Source organism: Fundulus heteroclitus, chromosome 21 (assembly GCF_011125445.2).
Source record: "Fundulus heteroclitus isolate FHET01 chromosome 21, MU-UCD_Fhet_4.1, whole genome shotgun sequence".
NCBI lineage: Eukaryota > Metazoa > Chordata > Actinopteri > Cyprinodontiformes > Fundulidae > Fundulus > Fundulus heteroclitus.
Window position 1 is genome coordinate 24,370,450 of NC_046381.1, and position 18,959 is coordinate 24,389,408.

The 18,959-nt window shown below is 42.4% G+C and overlaps 1 protein-coding gene across 2 annotated transcripts in view; it reads left to right on the forward strand.

Moving 5' to 3' along the window:
- The window catches only part of reck (reversion-inducing-cysteine-rich protein with kazal motifs), a 187,806-nt gene that overhangs the window by 51,082 nt on the left and 117,765 nt on the right, over positions 1-18,959 (forward strand). For both annotated transcript variants that reach the window (XM_036125404.1, XM_036125403.1), the window contains exon 2: positions 17,443-17,501. In XM_036125404.1, the coding sequence (XP_035981297.1) occupies positions 17,443-17,501 (59 nt within the window). The remainder of the gene's footprint in view (positions 1-17,442; positions 17,502-18,959) is intronic.

An 18,959-nucleotide genomic window follows, 5' to 3' on the forward strand; every position in this document is an offset into this window, starting at 1 on the left:
CTTTCTGTCTGACAACCCTAAGTATCACCTTATCTATTGGTTATCTCACATACACAACACCAGCGTGTGTTCTCGTTCCTAGCTAGTTTCATGGCCGCGCATGCTAGTGTTTAAGGATCCGGTTAGCTTAGCGGTTAGCTTCAGTGTTAGCTGTTCATTGTAGCTCCACTTCTCTCACTGTATATTCTGAAGATGGCTGAGAGGCTTTTTTTTTTTTTTTTTTTTTTTTTTGGGAGATTTTTCAAAGTTCTAGTGGCCCGCTTTTTAGCACAGTAGGCTGACAGGAAGGGGGTGGAAGAGCGGGAGAGACATGCGGCAAAGGACTGCGGGTCAGAGTCGAACCCGGGTCAACTGCGTCGAGGACTAAGACCTCCGTAAATGGGTCGTGCTACCAGCTGCGCTACCCGCTGCGCCACCAGCGCACCCAAGAAACAACCTTTCTTACAAGTTCATTAGAAGAGGAGGAAGGCTTCAATAGAAAGAAATAAGACCAGAGTGGATTTGGGAGATCTTTTTATGTGATCCCCCTGAGGAGCAGAAGAACAGTCAGGATAGTCCTGTGCATGCTCACAGTTATTCCAAAGGGGACTTAGGTGTTTCTTACCTGCAAAATTTATCCACTCTGCCTTTTAAAGATAAAATAATCCACCCTGATAAATATCTGGATCACAGATCAAGGTAAACTAATAAATAAGGCCCAGCTTATCTGCCTAGATGTAAGTATGAGTGGTGGGGGAGTGAAAGAAGTGGAGGGGAGGGGAGACTGTCTAATCTGTTCCAAAGTTTGACTGACGTATTAAAAAGTGCACGGCCTTTTATTTTTGCAGGCTGGATATTGGATGTTCACACTGTATGAATATCCAATATTCACTCAGTCACACAGAGTGATTTGGTGGAGTGTTTTCTGTGTTTGATCCACCTGCAGCAGCTTAGCAGAGCTCCAGGGGGTTTTACACTATGGACAGTGGTGTGGAGTCCACTCGATGGCAGCTTTCTCTCTTGGCTGCCGCTGCAGTGTGGAATCTGCTTCGCTCCACACTGCAGCGGCTGCGTCCTGAGGAACATCACGGATGCAGCACCGGTTGCTCTGCCCTCTTCCGCATACACACAGCAGTGGTTCAATCAGTAGACGTAAACAACTTTTTGAACCACACACTTAGAGACAAAACTTAACAGCTTTCGGTGTATTCCAAAAAAAGTAAAAAACAAATCAACTGGACTTGTTTTCTGAAGTTGGAAGACGTTTCACTTCCTATCCAGGTAGCTTTCTCAATTCAAAAAGTCTGGAGTAATGTGGAGTATCAAGCTTTATACTACGGCCCAACAAAGGCCTTGTAATGGCTTAGATAACATGCAAATTCAACAGAAAGAGGTACACCCCCGTAGTAATGGGAAGTCATTAAAGTAATTGTAAGCCAGCAGATTGAACCGAAACTGGTCCACTCCTCTGTAATGGGGAGTCGTTATGGTCGTTATTGGCCTAGCTTGCAGGAACGATGTTTTGATCACCGATCTGAGGTTGAGGAATGAGGTGATGATTGGCCGGAATTAACCCTATAGCTGTATTATAAGTTTTTGAGAGGTGGAACCGTCTTCAAACTTTGGGAAAACATGTCCAGTTGTTTTGTTTTTTACTTTTTTGGAATGACCATGACCTGGATGTCTGAAAATCTTGGTCGGTGTATCCAGAGAATCCATTGTTTCCCTGTCCATATTACTGAGTCTGCAAATTGTTAGGGTTTTTTGTGTGTTTTTTGGCTTGCTCCACTTTCGGCTGGCCACACCACTGACTAGAATGTCAGTGCACTCATGTTACAGCTCTACTCAAGGTGGCTTCGGCAGTACTACCTCCTGAGTAGGGCCAGCAAAAGCCAACCCAGTAGGGTGAGTCGAGTACATCCTGGTGAAGCGGAGCCCTTGGAAAAGGAGCATTAGAGAACCTTCTCTCCATCAGGGTGTCCTGAATCTTGTCCAGGGGTGGTCGTCAAAATGTGGTAGATGGAGCCTCAGTCCTGACCTGATCGCTCAGATGTGGAACAGATTTGGCAGTACAACAGTGGGTCTGTACGCTACATGGGAGGATGCTCAGTTCGAGCTATGGTTCGCTTTGAGACCACAGAAGGATCCAATTTATGAGTGCAAGCCTTCAATCACAGTCCATAGCTCAAGATGCTCCTTTAAAGGTGCCTAGCCACGTAGTTTGAAATTTTTTAAGTTTATATGTCAATAACTCACTCTGGTTGTGTAATGGATATTAATAATTATCAATTAAGTGAGCACACCACTCATGAAAACAAGTTATGCATTGTTTGTCTTTAAGTTATTTATTCAAAGGCATGAGCGTTTGAATGTCTCTGACCCCCAATGCAGTCAGGAAACAGAGCGAAAGGAAAAGGGCACACTAAACCTTTATACATTTTGGGTTAACAAAGAATGTGGGAGTTATCTTCAAAGGAATGCAACCACTGGTACGATCCAGTTCTTATCTAACTCAACTCCCCTCTCTGTCCTTGGAAATGAAAACACAGTTGTAAATCTCAACTCCTCCCTGAGTCCTCGGAGTGAAAACACAATGGTAAATCTGTAAGCATGTGAGCTTCTTTCTCACGGGAAAGTGATGCAGGTGCACCCAGAAAAGATATGAGCAGAGTTACATACATCAATAAAAAATTTTCACAACAATCCTCTCTTCTGATGCTAAAATCATCACATAATAAAGAAAATATTCAAACACTGTGAGCCTGTAATAGTAAAAATAATATTAATAATAATAGGAAATTGTATAAAATAAAAAATAAAACATAAGCAAAGTGAAAGATGAGTAATGTAAAATCCATCTTCATCAGTACTGTCATCATCTTTTAATTCAGAAACATCATACTTGTCTTTTTCATTACCATTCTCTTAACCATTGGAATAATACAACATGAAAGAAAAATCAAAATCAAAAAGAAAATAGATAAAATTCCTCCTATCTTTATTAACCAGGAGGTCCAACCACCAGAAACGAGCCAAGACACTGGATCCCAGGATGAACCACTATTTTCTACCTGCTGGATTGTCAGCAACTGTTGTAATTTATCATGGATATTGGTCATGTTGTTAGACACATCAGGAATAAAAGTGCAGCATTGTTCCCCAATTATGTGACAAACACCTCCTTTCTTAGCCAGTAGGTAATCTAGGACCAGTCTGTTTTGCAAGGTCATATTTCTGATAGCCTGTTGTTCCTTTGTCAGAGAGGAGAAACCTTTTTCAATTAGAGCAGTGAGATTTTCTAATTTAACAGACAAGTCATTGGTTCTATGTGCAGATCTAACCACACATGACTTGGTGGAGTGATTTCTATGGGTTATTGCAAATGAAGCAGGTATGATTACTTTACAATCTACTGTCCTCAGAAAATGAGGTGCGGATTCTTACTGCACTAAACATATGTCTACTACCTCGAAACCTGTAAAGAGTTTCTGTTATGGCACATCAGAAAATTTACGTACCCTTTCGGTCTTATGGTGTAAAATGGTCTCCACTAACCTGTTAGATTAATGACTAAGGAAAAAGGTTGCTAGAATATAGGCAGTGTCAATAGAAACAGGTACTAACAAAAGCATGTGGAATCTTGTTTTACGTACAGTCTGATGCATTAGTTGTCACTAGATGTTATGAGCATGATCATGAAAGTCACTGAAGTGATGGGGTTCTCTTCGAGTCAGCCGATGGGTGTAATTGGTGTTACTCAGTTTAGTCATAAATTGTTCGTGCTGTAACTTTTCACCAGTGAGCACAGGAGTGATAAAAATGAGTGTGATGCCAGACACCAGTTCTAAAAACTTCAGTCTTCCGTATCGCTGCATGTTGATCTTGGCTGCGGAGTGGATTGTCATTTCTTCTGGTACTCAGTACTTTTTCTTGGTTTTTTTCTATAAACAGAAACGAAAAACTAAATAAAAATCCCACCGCCTCTCGCGTCACGCTGCCTGGTACAGGTGGGCGGTCGTCGTAAGCCCCTCTAGGCAGGGGGTTTGAATCCGGATGCTGCTCAGGTGGTGTTCCCTTGAACAATTTGCTCTGTGTGGCATGGATCCAGGTGTTCCTTCCTTGGACCTTTCACTGCATAAAAAGTGAGATTTTCGTCCCCGTAAACTACCGCAGATCTCCCTCATTTTCGGCAGTTAACGACAATTTGCAACCCGCGCTTGTCGCCGTTTGTCAGTGCCACAAATTGTCGGAACCGGACAATAACGTATGTGGAGAGCGATCAGCTGTACTAATTGCCCTAATTAGCATATGAATGCAGCGAACCCGCGCGGCTGGCCAGGTCTGGCTTGAATAACCTACTCAGTATTGGCTGAAACTACTATTTTGAAACAAGTAAAATCGCTCGTGATTGGCAGCAAAACCACACGTGGCCAGGCCAGGCTTGAATATTCTTACTCGTGATTGGTTGCCATATATATATATATATATATATATATATATATATATATATATATATATATATATATATATATATATATATATATATATATTCATATTATGCTGTATATTCATGTTATCCTACACTACTACACTATTATTAGGCTACCATCAAGGACATGAATGAATTTATACAGGAAATGAACATTTGCCAGGAAGATGTTTATGCAAAGAAAGAGCTTTAATAAAACAAACTACAACTATATACTACGCGAGGATCTGCCCACACATGCGTATCCAATAATTACAACTCCGTGAACTGTCCGTTTGCCTCCTCGGGGTTGTAGGTAAATGCTGACGGCGTTCTTTCCGAGGCAGGTCCGATGTGCAGACGCCTGCTGTGCGTGGCTCTGTACTTCGGCGTCGCCTCTAACCGGGACTGCAGCTTCACACAGAGTTCAGAGAGATCTGGCCTACGAAATGACGGCGGCCGTACAATCCATCTAGAGACCCCGCGAACGACGCCATCTTCTTCGCCAGACACGCGGTCGACGGTGGCGGACTTCCAGAGTTCCACTTCCTCATCCGCTTGCACACTCTGCCTCGATTCCAGCAGCTGTAAAAAAAATAAAAACAATGAATCAGTACTGTGCGATGGGATGCACTGCGTATGGACACAACACATCTACAGGGTTTCCCGCACCGCTATCTTGGCGAGGCGGCCAACACGTGACGTTAACACGCGGTTTTTTGTTGTTGCTTTCGCGCGTGCGTGAATGGCAGGGAAAAAACTCATGGATACCCCCCGCTCCGCGAGTCGGTCCGCGCAAAACGTGTCCCCCCCAACTCACCACCTCGCCTAAGCAAACTCCTGCGGTAAACACTGATCTATCAATGCACCTGAAAAAATAGTCACCAAATAAACCCTCTTTCTTCTAGCTCGACTCCGAGCTGAATTCTTGGCAGCTTCAGCTCCTGCGTACCGTCTCATAATACGTCTTACAGGTGGCTGGAAAACAATTAAATGAGAGTGGTATGAATAAAAATCAAACGCAAGTCACAAGCAACTTTAAGGTGCATACCGCCAACTACTGTTCATGAGTGTGTAGCAACACTGTTTTACATCTATTAAATTCTATTTGTTAATTTTGTATTCTGAAGATGATAAATAATAAATAAATAATGCTTTCCTTAATCTATAAATATCCTTTATATTTCCTTTATTTCCCAATAATCCTTTAAGACTCCATTCTTGGCCTGTCCTTTTATTCCCAACAAGTTTGTAAAATTGTTCAAGTTACATTTTCATCCATACTACTTTTAATTTTCATCCAGTATACTAAACCTAATTTCATTCTTCTGAATTCCAGTGGAGTTTCTCCAGTCTCTACTAAAAGAGCGTTGATAGGTGTTGTTTTCACTGCTCCTGTGCATATACGTAAAGCCCTACTTTGTAATCTATCTATTCTTTGTAATGTTGTTTTAGCTGCTGCTCCATAAATAAAACTGCCATAATGTATTATTGATCTCATGAGAGCCCTATATATGTTTAATAATGATTGTCTATCTGCACCCCAATTATTTCCAGCCACAGCCTTCAGTAAATTTATAACTTCTAACTAAATAACACATTTTACGAAGTGATCAGTCCACAAGTGAAAAACCAGGAGACTTGTTGATTGGTGTCCTCCGTGATAACTTCTTACAGTATGTGTTTGTCCAAAATGTATGACAGTATACATGCTTACTGAAACCTACGAGCTCAGACGCGATGGCACAAAGGTTTGTAAGACTTGTGATCACATACCATTCTACAATCACCCAGAATCCAGTGTCTCAGGAGGGGGAAGCAGTGCAGTACCAACACTGTTTACAGTGGGGGTGGTGTGCTGCTGACCTCGACTCGGGACGTTGTGCGTCAGTGGGCAGAATACTTCGAAGACCTCCGTAATCCCACCAACACGTCTTCCATTGCGGAAGCAGAGCCTGAGAACTCTGGGTTGGGTTCTCCTATCTCTGGGGCTGAAGTCGCCGAGGTTGTTAAAAAGCTCCTCGGTGGCAGGGCCCCAGGGGTGGATGAGATTCGCCCTGAGTACCTTAAGGCTCTGGATGTTGTGGGGCTGTGTTGGTTAACGCAGCTCTGCAGCATTGCGTGGACATCGGGGGCAATTCCCCTGGATTGGCAGACTGGGGTGGTGGTTCCCCTATTTAAAAAGGGGGACCGGAGGGTGTGTTCCAACTACTGAGGAATCACACTCTTAAGCCTCCCTGGTAAGGTCTATTCAGGGGTTCTGGAAAGGAGGGTCGGTCGGATAGTCGATTCTCGGATTCAGGAAGAGACTGGACCAGCTCTATACCCTCAGCAGGATTCTGGAGGGGGCATGGGAGTTTGCCCAACCAGTCTACATGTGCTTTGTGGATCTGGAGAAGGCATTTGACCGTGTCCCCGAGGGATCCTGTGGGGGGTACTCCGGGAGTATGGAGTACCGGACCCTTTAATAAGGGCTGTCAGGTCTCTGTACGACCGGTATCAGAGTCTGGTCCGCATTGCCGGCAGTAAGTCGGACTCGTTTCCGGTGAGAGTTGGACTCCGCCAAGGTTGCCCTTTGTCACCGATTCTGTTCATAACTTTTATGGACAGAATTTCTAGGCGCAGCCAAGGTGTTGAGGGGATCCGTTTTGGTGGCCTTAGGATTGCGTCTCTGCTATTCGCGGATGACGTGGTCCTATTGGCTTCATCAGGGCGTGATCTACAGCTTTCACTGGAGCGGTTCGCAGCCGAGTGCGAAGCGGCCGGGATGAAAATCAGTGCCTCCAAATCCAAGACCATGGTCTTGAACGGTAAAAAGGTAGAGTGCCTTCTTCGGGTTGGGGAGGATGTGCTGCCCCTAGTGGAGGAGTTCAAGTATCTTGGGGTCTTGTTCATGAATGAGGGGAAGATGGAGCGGGAGATCGACAGGCGGATTGGTGCAGCGTCTGCTGTGAAGCAGGCGCTGTACCGATCCGATGTGGTGAAGAGAGAGCTGAGCCAAAAGGCCAAGCTCTCGATTTACCGGTCGATCTACGTTCCTACCCTCATCTATAGTCGCGAGCTTTGGGTCGTGAACGAAAGAACGAGATCCCAGATACAAGCGGCTGAAATGAGTTTTCTCCGTAGTGTGTCTGGGCTCTCCCTTAGTGATAGGGTGAGGAGCTCAGTCATCCGGGGAGGACTCAGAGTAGAGCCGCTGCTCCTCCACGTCGAGAGGAGCCAGTTGAGGTGGCTCGGGCATTTGGTCAGGATGCCTCCTGGACACCTCCCTGGTGAGGTGTTCCGGGTACGTCCCACCGGGAGGAGGCCCAGGGGAAGACCCATGACACGCTGGAGGGACTATGTCTCCCGGCTGGCCTGGAAACGCCTTGGGATTCCTCCAGAGGAACTGGCCCAAGTGGCCGGGGGAGAGGGACGTCTGGGCCTCCCTACTGAAGCTGCTGCCCCCGCAACCCGACCCCGGATAAGTGGAAGAAGACGGAGGGACGGACGGACGGTTTAGGGAGGCATGGTCTACCATCAGAAAAATGCCAGCCAGAAATGTTGTCAAAGGTACAACCAGCCTTTTTCCATTTGTCCTTTTCCTGTGGAGTAGCAAAAGATTGCAGTTCAGAAACAGTAGCTGTATGTGGATCAGCCAGAAAAAGAGAAATCTCAGCTGGAGGAAGAGGCCGCAGAGCAGCAGCTTTGGCTGCTGAGTCTGCAGCAGAGTTTCCTCGTGAGACTGTGTCCAAGTGTCCTGTATGGGCCACACATTTTACTACCGCAATGTTTTTTGGCAATAAAATAGCATCTTAAAGATCAGAAACTTGTTTAGCATTCAAAATAGGTTTTCCATCAGATTTAAAAAAAAAAAAAAAAAAACTGATGTTTCCACAGAGCTCCAAACTCATGAACGACACCAAAAGCATATCTGGAGTCAGTGTAGATAGTCACAGTTTTTCCTTTCACCAACTTACAAGCCGCAGTTAAAGCGATAGGTTGAGCTGTTTGAGCAGGAGTGCTGTAAAGGACCTGAGCGCAAAACACCTGAGTCAGAACACACAGCAAACCCATCTCGGTTCAAACCTGGAGCAAAACGGGAGGAGGAGCCGGCAACATACAATATGAGATTGGTGTTAGAAGGGATGCTTTGTAAGTCAGGACGAATGGTCATGTCAAGACTTTCCTCATCCTTCTCTGTAGGCAGAAGTGTGGCTGGGTTTAAAATACTGCATTGTTTTACAGTGATGTCAGGTATGTCCGGTAAAATTTAGGAAAATTTAAGCCACCTTGCTGCTGACAAATAAGAAGTCTTTTGTTCCAGGAGGATGGTGGAAACAGAATGTGGAACAAAAACTGTCAGAGAGTTGTAGCCAACAATGTCACGTGACGCTAACACTGCTTTCTCAGCTGCAGCAATAGCACGCAAACAACCAGGTAAACCAGCTGCAACAGCGTGAAGTTTACTGGAATAAGCCACAGGTCGCAATTTGTCACCATGGGATTACAACAAAACAGATGACATGAAACCAGATTTTTTATCCATCATTTAAATAAATGGTTTGTCAGAGTTTGGCAAAGCCAGCACCGGTGCAGAAGACAAGGCTGCTTTCAGAGCAGAGAAAGCCAGTTCTGCCTCAGACGTCCATGTGATTTTACCAGCAGCTGCCAGTCCCTGTCCATGTATTAAAGCAGCCAACGGAGATTCAAGCTTGGAGTAGTTTGGAATGTGAGCTCTGCAGTAACCTGTCATACCCAGAAATGAAATAATTTGTTTCTTTGTGATTTGCTTTAGGATTTTTAGAACCGCTTTGATCCGCTGAGGTGACTACTTTTTGCTTTTATGTTAAAGAACATGGCCCAAAAATGTGACTTCCTCCTGCACAAACTGCATTTAGATTTTGAGACTTTATGGCCTTTTTTTAATAGAGATCTTAAAGCTATTTTAACATGTCTGTCCTGCATTGATTAGCTGATTCAGTACAGATTAACAAATCATCAATGTATTAAATGAGAAAGTTTCCACAAGTCAAAGTCAGGTCCGTCAGACACAAGGGAAGTACCATGTAAGTCATCTGAATCATTATGTCACTGTCAGGTGTTGCAGCATTTACTGCTGAGAGAAAATGTTAAGGCTCTGGAGCAGCTAGAAGCTTCCATTCGTATGGATACAAAGATTTATCTGGGGCCCAATGTACTGCAGTAAAGTCAGAGTCCTGAGTGTGAACCGTCAGTCCGTCAGAGGTTGAAATGATAATGTCCAATCTACACATCAAAGCTCTATCCATAAGATTAAAAGGACACAGAGGAGACACCAAAATAAAAATGCTTCAGCTTCACTCCTTGCGGAGTGAAACACTTTAAAAGAAACAGAAAAACTTTCCCTAACTGAAAGCTCAGACAGAATGAACATAACAACCACTAAGCTTTGGCTGTTCCTTGATACATTTAGCAGATAAGAGTGAGTTGCACCCAAGTCAACAACAAAATAAATTTCTTTACCTATTACCAGCATAGAAAACATTGTTAAAGGCATTTTTTTAAAAGGCAGGGGTCTCTGTGTGGAGATACGTGCCTGTTGTAACAGCTGTGGCACATTCTAAGTGTTTGATGGCCTCTGTGAGCAAACTATGTGGATCAGTAGAAGCAGGTACCATTTCAGCATTCAAACACAGGTGTAGCGGTGTGTGTGTGTGTGTGTGTGTGTGTGTGTGTGTGTGTGTGTGTGTGTGTGTGTGTGTGTGTGTGTGTGTGTGTGTGTGTGTGTGTGTGTGTGTGTGTGTGTGTGTGAAGCCTCACGCCCCTTGGCAGGTCCCTTCTCAACGAGGTTGGCCTCCGGATCCAGGGTCCGATACCCCACCTGTCAGTTACCGGCATCAGGCTGCTGCGGTTCCAGCGGGCAATCATTCTCCCAGTGTCCCAATTGTCCACAGTTGTGAATGAGACCACTGTCCACAACCTCTGCCCTGACGTGCACGACCATGTCCACAACGGTTAAATCTTCCTTGCTGTGATCCATCAGAAAAAAGGGTTAGGGCAGCCACCGTCATGTCGTCTGCAAACTTCACGATGTGATTGGTGGTGAACCTGGGGACGCAGTTGTGTGTCATAAGAGTGAACAGCAGGGGGCTTAGGACGCAGCCCTGAGGGGAGCCCGTGCTTAGGGTAATGACATCAGAGGTGTTCTGTCCGACCCGGACAAACAGAGGTCAGGAGGTGAGGAAGTCTAGCATCCAGTTGTGAAGGGGTGTGCTGAAGCCCAGATGTTCCAGTTTTTCCACCAGATGCTGTGGGATGATGGTGTTCAACACTGAACTGAAGTCCAGGAACATGCTCAAGGGGGCGGGGCATGGATGGGCTTGGAACCCGTTAATAACTGCTTGCAGTTCTAGTTAGGGTTCAAAGCCCGCAGTGCAGGCGAACGGCTATGCTGTTCATCTGCTCTGTGAGCAGAGAACACTACTGTTTTTCGTTTGTTTTTAAATTATTTATTATTATTATTATTAGGGTTCCAAGCCCGCAGCGCAGGCACACGACTATGCCGTTCGTCTGCTCTGTGAGCAGAGAACACTATTGTTTTTCGTGTGTTTTTAAATTATTTCTTCTTATTATTATTATTATTACGGAACTAAAACGCGTTGTGCGGCCCATGAGGACTTGTAACTGTTAGGGTTATTAAAGACAACCCCTTTTATTCTAGAACGAAAAGCACACAACACAAGTTTTAGACTGTTCTATAGAAAAGGACAGATGATACCCAAACGGAGAACTTCACTCCCTGAAAGTTTAGGATCGTCTGCGCCAGGTCATTTCTGTTCTTCTGCCTTTATTACCACACATCAAAGAGGGGGTCAGGAGGTTTCAGGAATTTACAACGTGGGGGTTGAAAAGGGTCAGGAGGTTAAAAGCAAAGAAGGAAACAATTGGATTGGAAGGGGGTAATTGCTCACCAGCTTCATGCACAGCTGGATAAGGGAGACATTCCTTATCTGAGAGAACCATTTGTTTTTCCTGCCTAAGGTTAAATACAACAAAACCTTCCTGAAAGCAAACTCTTAAAACACACCAAATACCTGTAACTTGATATAAATAAAATGATTACATTTACATTTTTCTAACAGTAACAAACCTATTGAATCAGGTATCCAAGTACAGAATGTGCACCGCTACTCAAACCCAGAAATTCAGACCCCTCATCTACTAGGGGGCGCTATAACAAAGGACAATGCGTTTCGGCCTATAACCACCAAACTACTGGTCCCACACTCAAAAACTTAATAACACTTCGTTTATTGGATAATTCTGCATCAAAAAGGGGATTGGCACACCTTTCGTTTCCCAGCTAGTTTTCGCGCTACATGGCAAGAAAGGTTAAACCTTTCTTGTTAAACTCCTCCTACATTTTTTGTGCAATCCACGCAAAACTTTATATATAAGCGTGCCATGGACAAATAAAAAAGTTAACATGGCGGATTTTTGAATTTTGACTTTTTCGAAAAATAATGCTAAAATAAGTGCGTTAGCTAGCTAGGTCTAAATGTAATTGCTGATTATTCTAAAACCATAACAGATGTTAACATGTTCTTCATAACCCATAGTCCAAATAAGATTTTGCACACGTGTCCCGCGTTTGAGGATCGTCCGTCACTAGGGGGCGCTGTGATGTCAAGAAATCTACTACGCAAGAATGGCTGATCGGATTTTTACAAAACCTTCTTCATCCCCTTCCAGTCATAGCCCTTAACTAAAGTATTACATATGGTAATGATTTAAACAAGTGGGCGGGGCCTATTTCCAAAAGTGAGGAAAAAACTTGAAAACTTCAAAGATTCACCTAAAATCACTTGTGTGGTGTAACAAGCTCAGATTTTCAGGATGTATTCCTTGAATAAGGTGCAACAATTCTCTCACTGCATGTATTCAAGCTTTTGAAAGTGCCACACTTTCCAAACTTTTTTTCAAAGTTTGTAAACTGGATAAATCAATGTATTTTCCACAAATATTGGTCAATGCCAATAAAAATGGCCTCTATCTGTAAAGCACAGCCAGAATAAACATGTGTTTCAGTTTGGTAAAAATCCAGGCGAATTTGACCAATTTACAAGAAATTTAAATTTACATGTATAGGACTATAAAGTTTAATGTTTTTTTTTCTCTGAAACCGTTTCATTAATGACCATATTAAAAATCAAGGAGTTAGATAAAGCATTCTTGGACATACGTAAATATTTTCAGAATTTTAGAGCAAACCGTTGATTTATAACAAATTTATGAAGTTTGTGATCAGTTCGCAGCTCTCATCATCCAGAGTTTTGCCATCCGGAACTGTGAACAGGGCGACAATTTTGCCCATATCTGGCCCATACCATTTTTCTAAGCAGAGCAGAAACTTGAAGAGGCAGGATAGCTTTAAGTTTTGAGAAAAGCACATAATTTTAAAAATTTAATTCAATATAAAAAAGATCAAGCAGAAGCTGTGAGCAACGCTGGTGTGGTGCATTCACAGTGCATGGGAAAATTCAATACTCAAGAAGAAACATGTTTTTGTTCAATCAATTTTAAAATGTTATATAGATATTCTTTTTTTTTATTGATTAAATACTAAAACCTTTTTTAGCTGAAGATGCATCCTTTTAATTGTATTATTCAAAAAAGGATCTAAATAAATTATTTATTAGGACTTTTCTCATGTATTTCTAATAGTCATAAAATAAACTTAAGTAATTAAGCGAAAAATGTGCAGAACTTGACAATTCTTTTAATTGATAGAATGCACGATTACTAAAATAATTTATTATTTTTTCGTTATTGACAGCCCTAGCATAGTGTTAAATAATTGACCTGCTGCGGCCACCCCAGCTTCTTTTTCTGAATAATGTGGCGTTTCTATTGTAGACTTCTGTAGAAATAAAAAGAGTCTTGAAACCTAAACTATATTTTACCATATTTAATCTAAAAGGCAGAGGGATGTTTACAGCTTCAGTACTGGTGTTCTCATAAACAACAACGTGACGGGCAGATATCCGGACGTCCGAGAGCCTTGTTCATACCTCACACAGACATTATGTAGGACCAATTGTGTACACCCATTCAGGGGTGATGATATCAGTGTTCCCTTCATCACATTGGTGGAGAAGATCATGTTATAATGCAGACGTGTCCTAGCTGACTCATCTTCCCCTAATCAGTCATACTGTCCAATAGAAGTATGTCAGACTCTGTGCCTCCAGAGTCCGTTTATCTGTAATTTCCATGGTAACCGATTTTGCAGTCCAGTCTCTGTAATCTCATAATCTTTAACAATAGTTCACGTATATTTGTTTTTTATTCATCTCAAACTTAGGTTCTGCAATTTACAATTAATTAACTTATTTGTTAATTAGTGGAGTGGTAGCCTAGTTGTTCGAACAGAGCGCTTGTATTCTGAGAGGGCTGCAGTTACCGTATTTTTCATGGACATTTAATCTGGTAAACCAACTTATTCAATTACACAACTGCATCCACAACAGGCTGAATAGCATGAAACATACCTGGGAGGTTAAATGGGGTAAATTAGCATAACAAACCAGCAACTCCAACCGGGAAGGTTCTTGCCAGCGTATTTCAGCATAACGGCCCGTTACGCTGAAAGTTGTCAAAATTATGCTGACATTAGACCGTGAGCGTAACAGTGCTACGTGCTAAGCTAACATAATATTTTAGAACAACATAAAGCTGATGTGCTTAGACAGCCCGATAACAGGGTTCTGTCATAGTGTGGGGCTTGGAACTGCACCATGCAACGCTCCGCTGCATGAATGCAGACTGAAACATCAAAACAATATATAAAGGTCTTCAGTCTTTGTTTTCTATAAGTTAATGTTTCAACAGATTTTTATGTGGTACAGAAGCAACATATAGTTTTCACAAACCTACAGAGCCCTCTTGCGGCTATAGGCAGTAATGTTTACTTCTTGGTTCATGTTGGTGTTACGGCTGTCGATTTTTACCTAGTAGTGCAGACTGGGCTCTGGGTTAAGCATTCAGAAATGACTGCGGCAGCACGTGCCTGGGATTTGCTGTAATTACACTGGACCCGCCTCCAACATACTAAGTTCCTTGTGGACCATTTCCAGAGGCCATGCACCAATCAAGACCTTCCTCAACTTTTTAAAATACACTATGAATGCTACATTCAGTGGGGCTGTCAAAGTTATTTAAACAGGTTACTCAGACTCTAAGCATGTGATTTCCTCTGCCTATCATCCTGATATTTGGAACGGTCACATCAGACTTTAAAATTAATGCTACAGAAGTATTGCCTTAAGTCAACAAAAAGTTGGGATGAAGGGATCCCATTTGTGCTATTTGTTCAAATAGAGAGCCCCTAAGTTTTAGTCCAGCCGAGTTAGTTTTTGGAAATACACTTCGTGGTCCACTTATAGCTCTGAAAGAGACATCAAGTCAAAGTATTGCAGATTATGTAAAAACATTTCATGAGTGTGTGTCATGCAAACATTTTAGCGAAGAAGCATATGGCCATGTCATAGCAAAACATGAAAAAGAATTATGAGAGGTCCTCTGTGAAAAGAGATTTTACTGTGTGAAACAAAGTTATTGCTCTTTTACCTGTTGCAGGTACTGCTTTGTCTGCCAAGTTTGAAGGTCGCTTTGAGGTTCAAGGAAAAGTAGGGGAAAGTAACTATGTGATTGGTACCCCTAACCGCTGACGCACGTCACATGTTTGTCATATGAACATGCTCAAGTTGTACCTCTCTAGACCTAAACCTGAAACAACCTTATTGAGTGTTCCTATTGCAACTACAATTAAACTTGAGGTAAATGCCTCCTAGTGACGATCTGCGGTACTACTGCTTTCTAGGATTGAAGGAGGGAATCAAGCAAACCAAAATGGCAGCGCCCGTAACATTCAGGAAGTTATGCTTGATTATATTTAGTTGTTTGAGGAGAGTCAGGCGAAGACGGCAACTTTTGGTGAATTTACTTGACAGAGTCGGCTTTATGGAAGTGGATAAGACAAACCAGTGTCTAATAAGGATTTACAGAACCAAGAAACATCGACTGACTCTGAGGTTCATCACACTGCTAAGCAGAATCATCACTGGAAATCGTGTGTCATGGTAGGGAAGCTAGTATTTTTATGAATGTCTGAAATGTCAGCTGGCTGCAAGGAGATGACGTGGTTTGCTCATGCGCTCTTTGTTATTATAGAACCGGGCCAGGGAAAAAGCAGGCCGAGCCCACACATGAAACTGGTCTGGATTTAGCGCGGTCCGGTTGTGTCTGGTTTGGTTCAGTTCAGTTTGCGTTCCATTTATACTCGATATTTATCTCAGTTACCGAGCTCGGACTGGTCTCGACACGGTTAAAAAGGGGTAGTGTAAACGCGGTACAATTTACCTGCTCAAATCAGGGGCAGATGCCTTTTTTGCTGTGTGAACCTTTCATCCTCACACCTGCCTCAGTCTTAAAGAGCACTGCTGCAACATGTGATCAGGATTCAGCCACACCAGTAAGCAGATACAATGGGCAGAATCCACCTTGCCACTTGGATCAAGAATAATCCAGGGCTTTAGGAACCTCCCTCAGCTGCTGTGAGTGAAGAACTTTGGCATAAATAGATGTGTAATTAGCACAAAAAAGAGGACAACAGCACTTTAACAGTAATTTGTTCACCAAAATAACTTGGATGGGGTAAAATAGCAGTGCATTGTATGTTGTTTACAGTGTTAATAAATGGCTATTGATAGTGTAAAACATTTACTTTTCTTTTATCAATGGTCTCAGCAGTAGTACAGTCTTGAATTCAGATAACTGTTACAATAATAACATAAAACACATTACAAAATGAATCCAGCTATGTATGATGAGGAAGAGCTAGACATATTATGGATTGTGAAAATTCATAAATAAATTGCCCAATAAACCCCTAAATATTTCCAACATAAATGCAGGGTGGATGCCAGGCTTAAAATAATTTTAACAAACTTGTCCTACAGACAACTGGGTGTAGGAGGAGTACTGTGAGGTGAAGGCGTGGAGTTCACATACCACTGAAATTACAACAATATTCTCTTTAAGAAGACAAATTCAGAGATACTGGACCCAGCCAAAGTTGCTTTGTCCACAAGCTCCTAAAGATGTAACATTTCTGGATTCTTGCCTGTTGATGAGATAGAAAGCGAGCTCAGCCTTTGAGATTGGCAGCAGGTCATGTAAATCCTTTGTCCAGTTATCATGCTCATAGGGCTCTTTAAGAGATTATGAGATTACAGAGCCTGGACTGCAAAATTGGTTGCCATGGAAATTACAGATAAACGGACTCAGGAGGCAAAGAGTCTGACGTACTTGGATTGGACAGAATGACTGTTTAGGGGAAAGTGTGTCAGCAAGGACACGTCTGCATTACAGCATGATCTTCTCCACCAATGTGATGTGATGTGATGAACAGAACACTGATATACTGTTACACGCCCCTGACTGGGTGGACACAATGTTTCCTATTTAATGTATGTGTGAGAGAACAAATAGGGTTCTCAGGTATCGGTTGCGTTGTGTTTGTATAAGAACCCAGTACTGAAACTGTAAATATCCCTCTGCCTTTAAATATGGTAAACTATAGTTACGGTTTTGAAGAGTCTTTTTATTACTACAGAAGTCTACAATAGAAACACCACATTACCAGATAAAATAAACTGGGGAGACCGCAAACAGGTCAGTTATTTAACAGCTCAATCCCACTAATCCTAGAGATTTTCTTTTGATTATAACGGACCTTCGGAACAGGGTCTAGCTTGTGCAGTCTATCTCTTTAGTATGGTCCATTATTCAAGCACTTTGTGTCTCTATCTCTCACATCAGAGCATACGAATCAGCAATGTAAACAAAACCTGTTGCCCCAGAAAATGCCGACTGCATCCCACAATGCATTTCAAAATCATGTGCCCTTTCAAATCCCATACTAGGGTGTTAGTGTTGACATTTCGGCTAACTCTGTGTGTCTGTGCCTACAGATCCCTCCTGCTGCCAACATGCTACCGAGACATCACCCTGCAAAGAAGCTTGTGACCAGGTATGGAGAGACCTGCATGCACATAGAAGCATACACACAAACATCCAACCCCACTCCTCAGCCCATCAGGCCATCACATGGTACAACATCATGGAATTTTGGAGGATTTTATGGAAGAGACCAACAGCAAGTAGTGCAAAACTGTAAAGTCAAAGGAAAATTATACATGATTTTCAAAACCTTTTTACTAAAAATTAAAATTGGAAAAGAGTAGGATGCATTTATATTCATCCTTTTTATTTAATCCCTTACCCCAATATAAAATTTAGTGAATCCATTGGCATAACACCAGCACTGCGGCTCAAAGGAAAGCTCTCCAAAGGGTTGTGAATACAGCCCAAAAAATTATTGGCTGCCCTCTCCCCTCACTGGAGGACTTGCACAGAAATCAGAACAAGAACCAACCGTTTTAGAGACAGTTTTTACCCGACAGCAATAACAAAACTAAATGCAACCAAAAATAACCATTAATTATCATGGATGATGTGTGTGAGAATGTGCTATTTTTTATTTATTAGTTGTTTTTTATCAGTTATTTGTTATTTATTTCTTATATTGTGTGTAAATTGTGGGACAGAGATTTTTTTTTTTTTTTTTTTTTAAACATATAAACGGATCGATGGCACTTTTTTAAATTTCGTTGTTCTTGTGACAATGACAATAAAGTTTTCATTCATTCATTCATTCATTCATTCAAAGGAAGCTGAATGTAACCACAAACAGAGGAGCCAAAGGAGCGTCTAAAGTAGCGTCCAAAGGAGTGTCCTGATCAGATACACAAACCACCTCAACTGGCTCCTTTCGATACGGAGAAGCAGCGTCTCTATATTGAGCTTCCCCCGGACAACTTAAAAGCTATTCAATTCAATTCAATTCAATTCAATTTTATTTATATAGCGCCAAATCATGAAACATGTCATCTCAAGGCACTTTACAAAGTCAAATTCAATCATATTATACAGATTGGGTCAGATTATACAGATTGGTCAAAAATGTCCTATATAAGGAAACCAGTTGATTGCATCAAAGTCCCGACAAGCAGCATTCACTCCTGGGGAACCGTAGAGCCACAGGAAGAGTCATCTGCATTGTACATGGCTTTGCTGCAATCCCTCATACTGAGCAAGCATGAAGCGACAGTGGGAAGAAAAACCACCCATTAACGGGAAGGAAAAACCTCCGGCAGAACCGGGCTCAGTATGAACGGTCATCTGCCTCGACCGACTGGGGTTACAGAAGACAGAACAGAGACACAACAAGAGAAACAAAAAAGCACAGAAGCACACATTGATCTAGTAATCTGTTCTACATTAGATGGTAGTAGCGGGTGAGCCGTCTTCTCTGGATGATGTCACAGTTAACAGAACGCCAGACCAGGTGTACCTACTATGAAGAGAAAAGAGAGAGAACAGAAAGTTAAAGCAGAAATGACAACACATAATGCATAATTGAAGAACA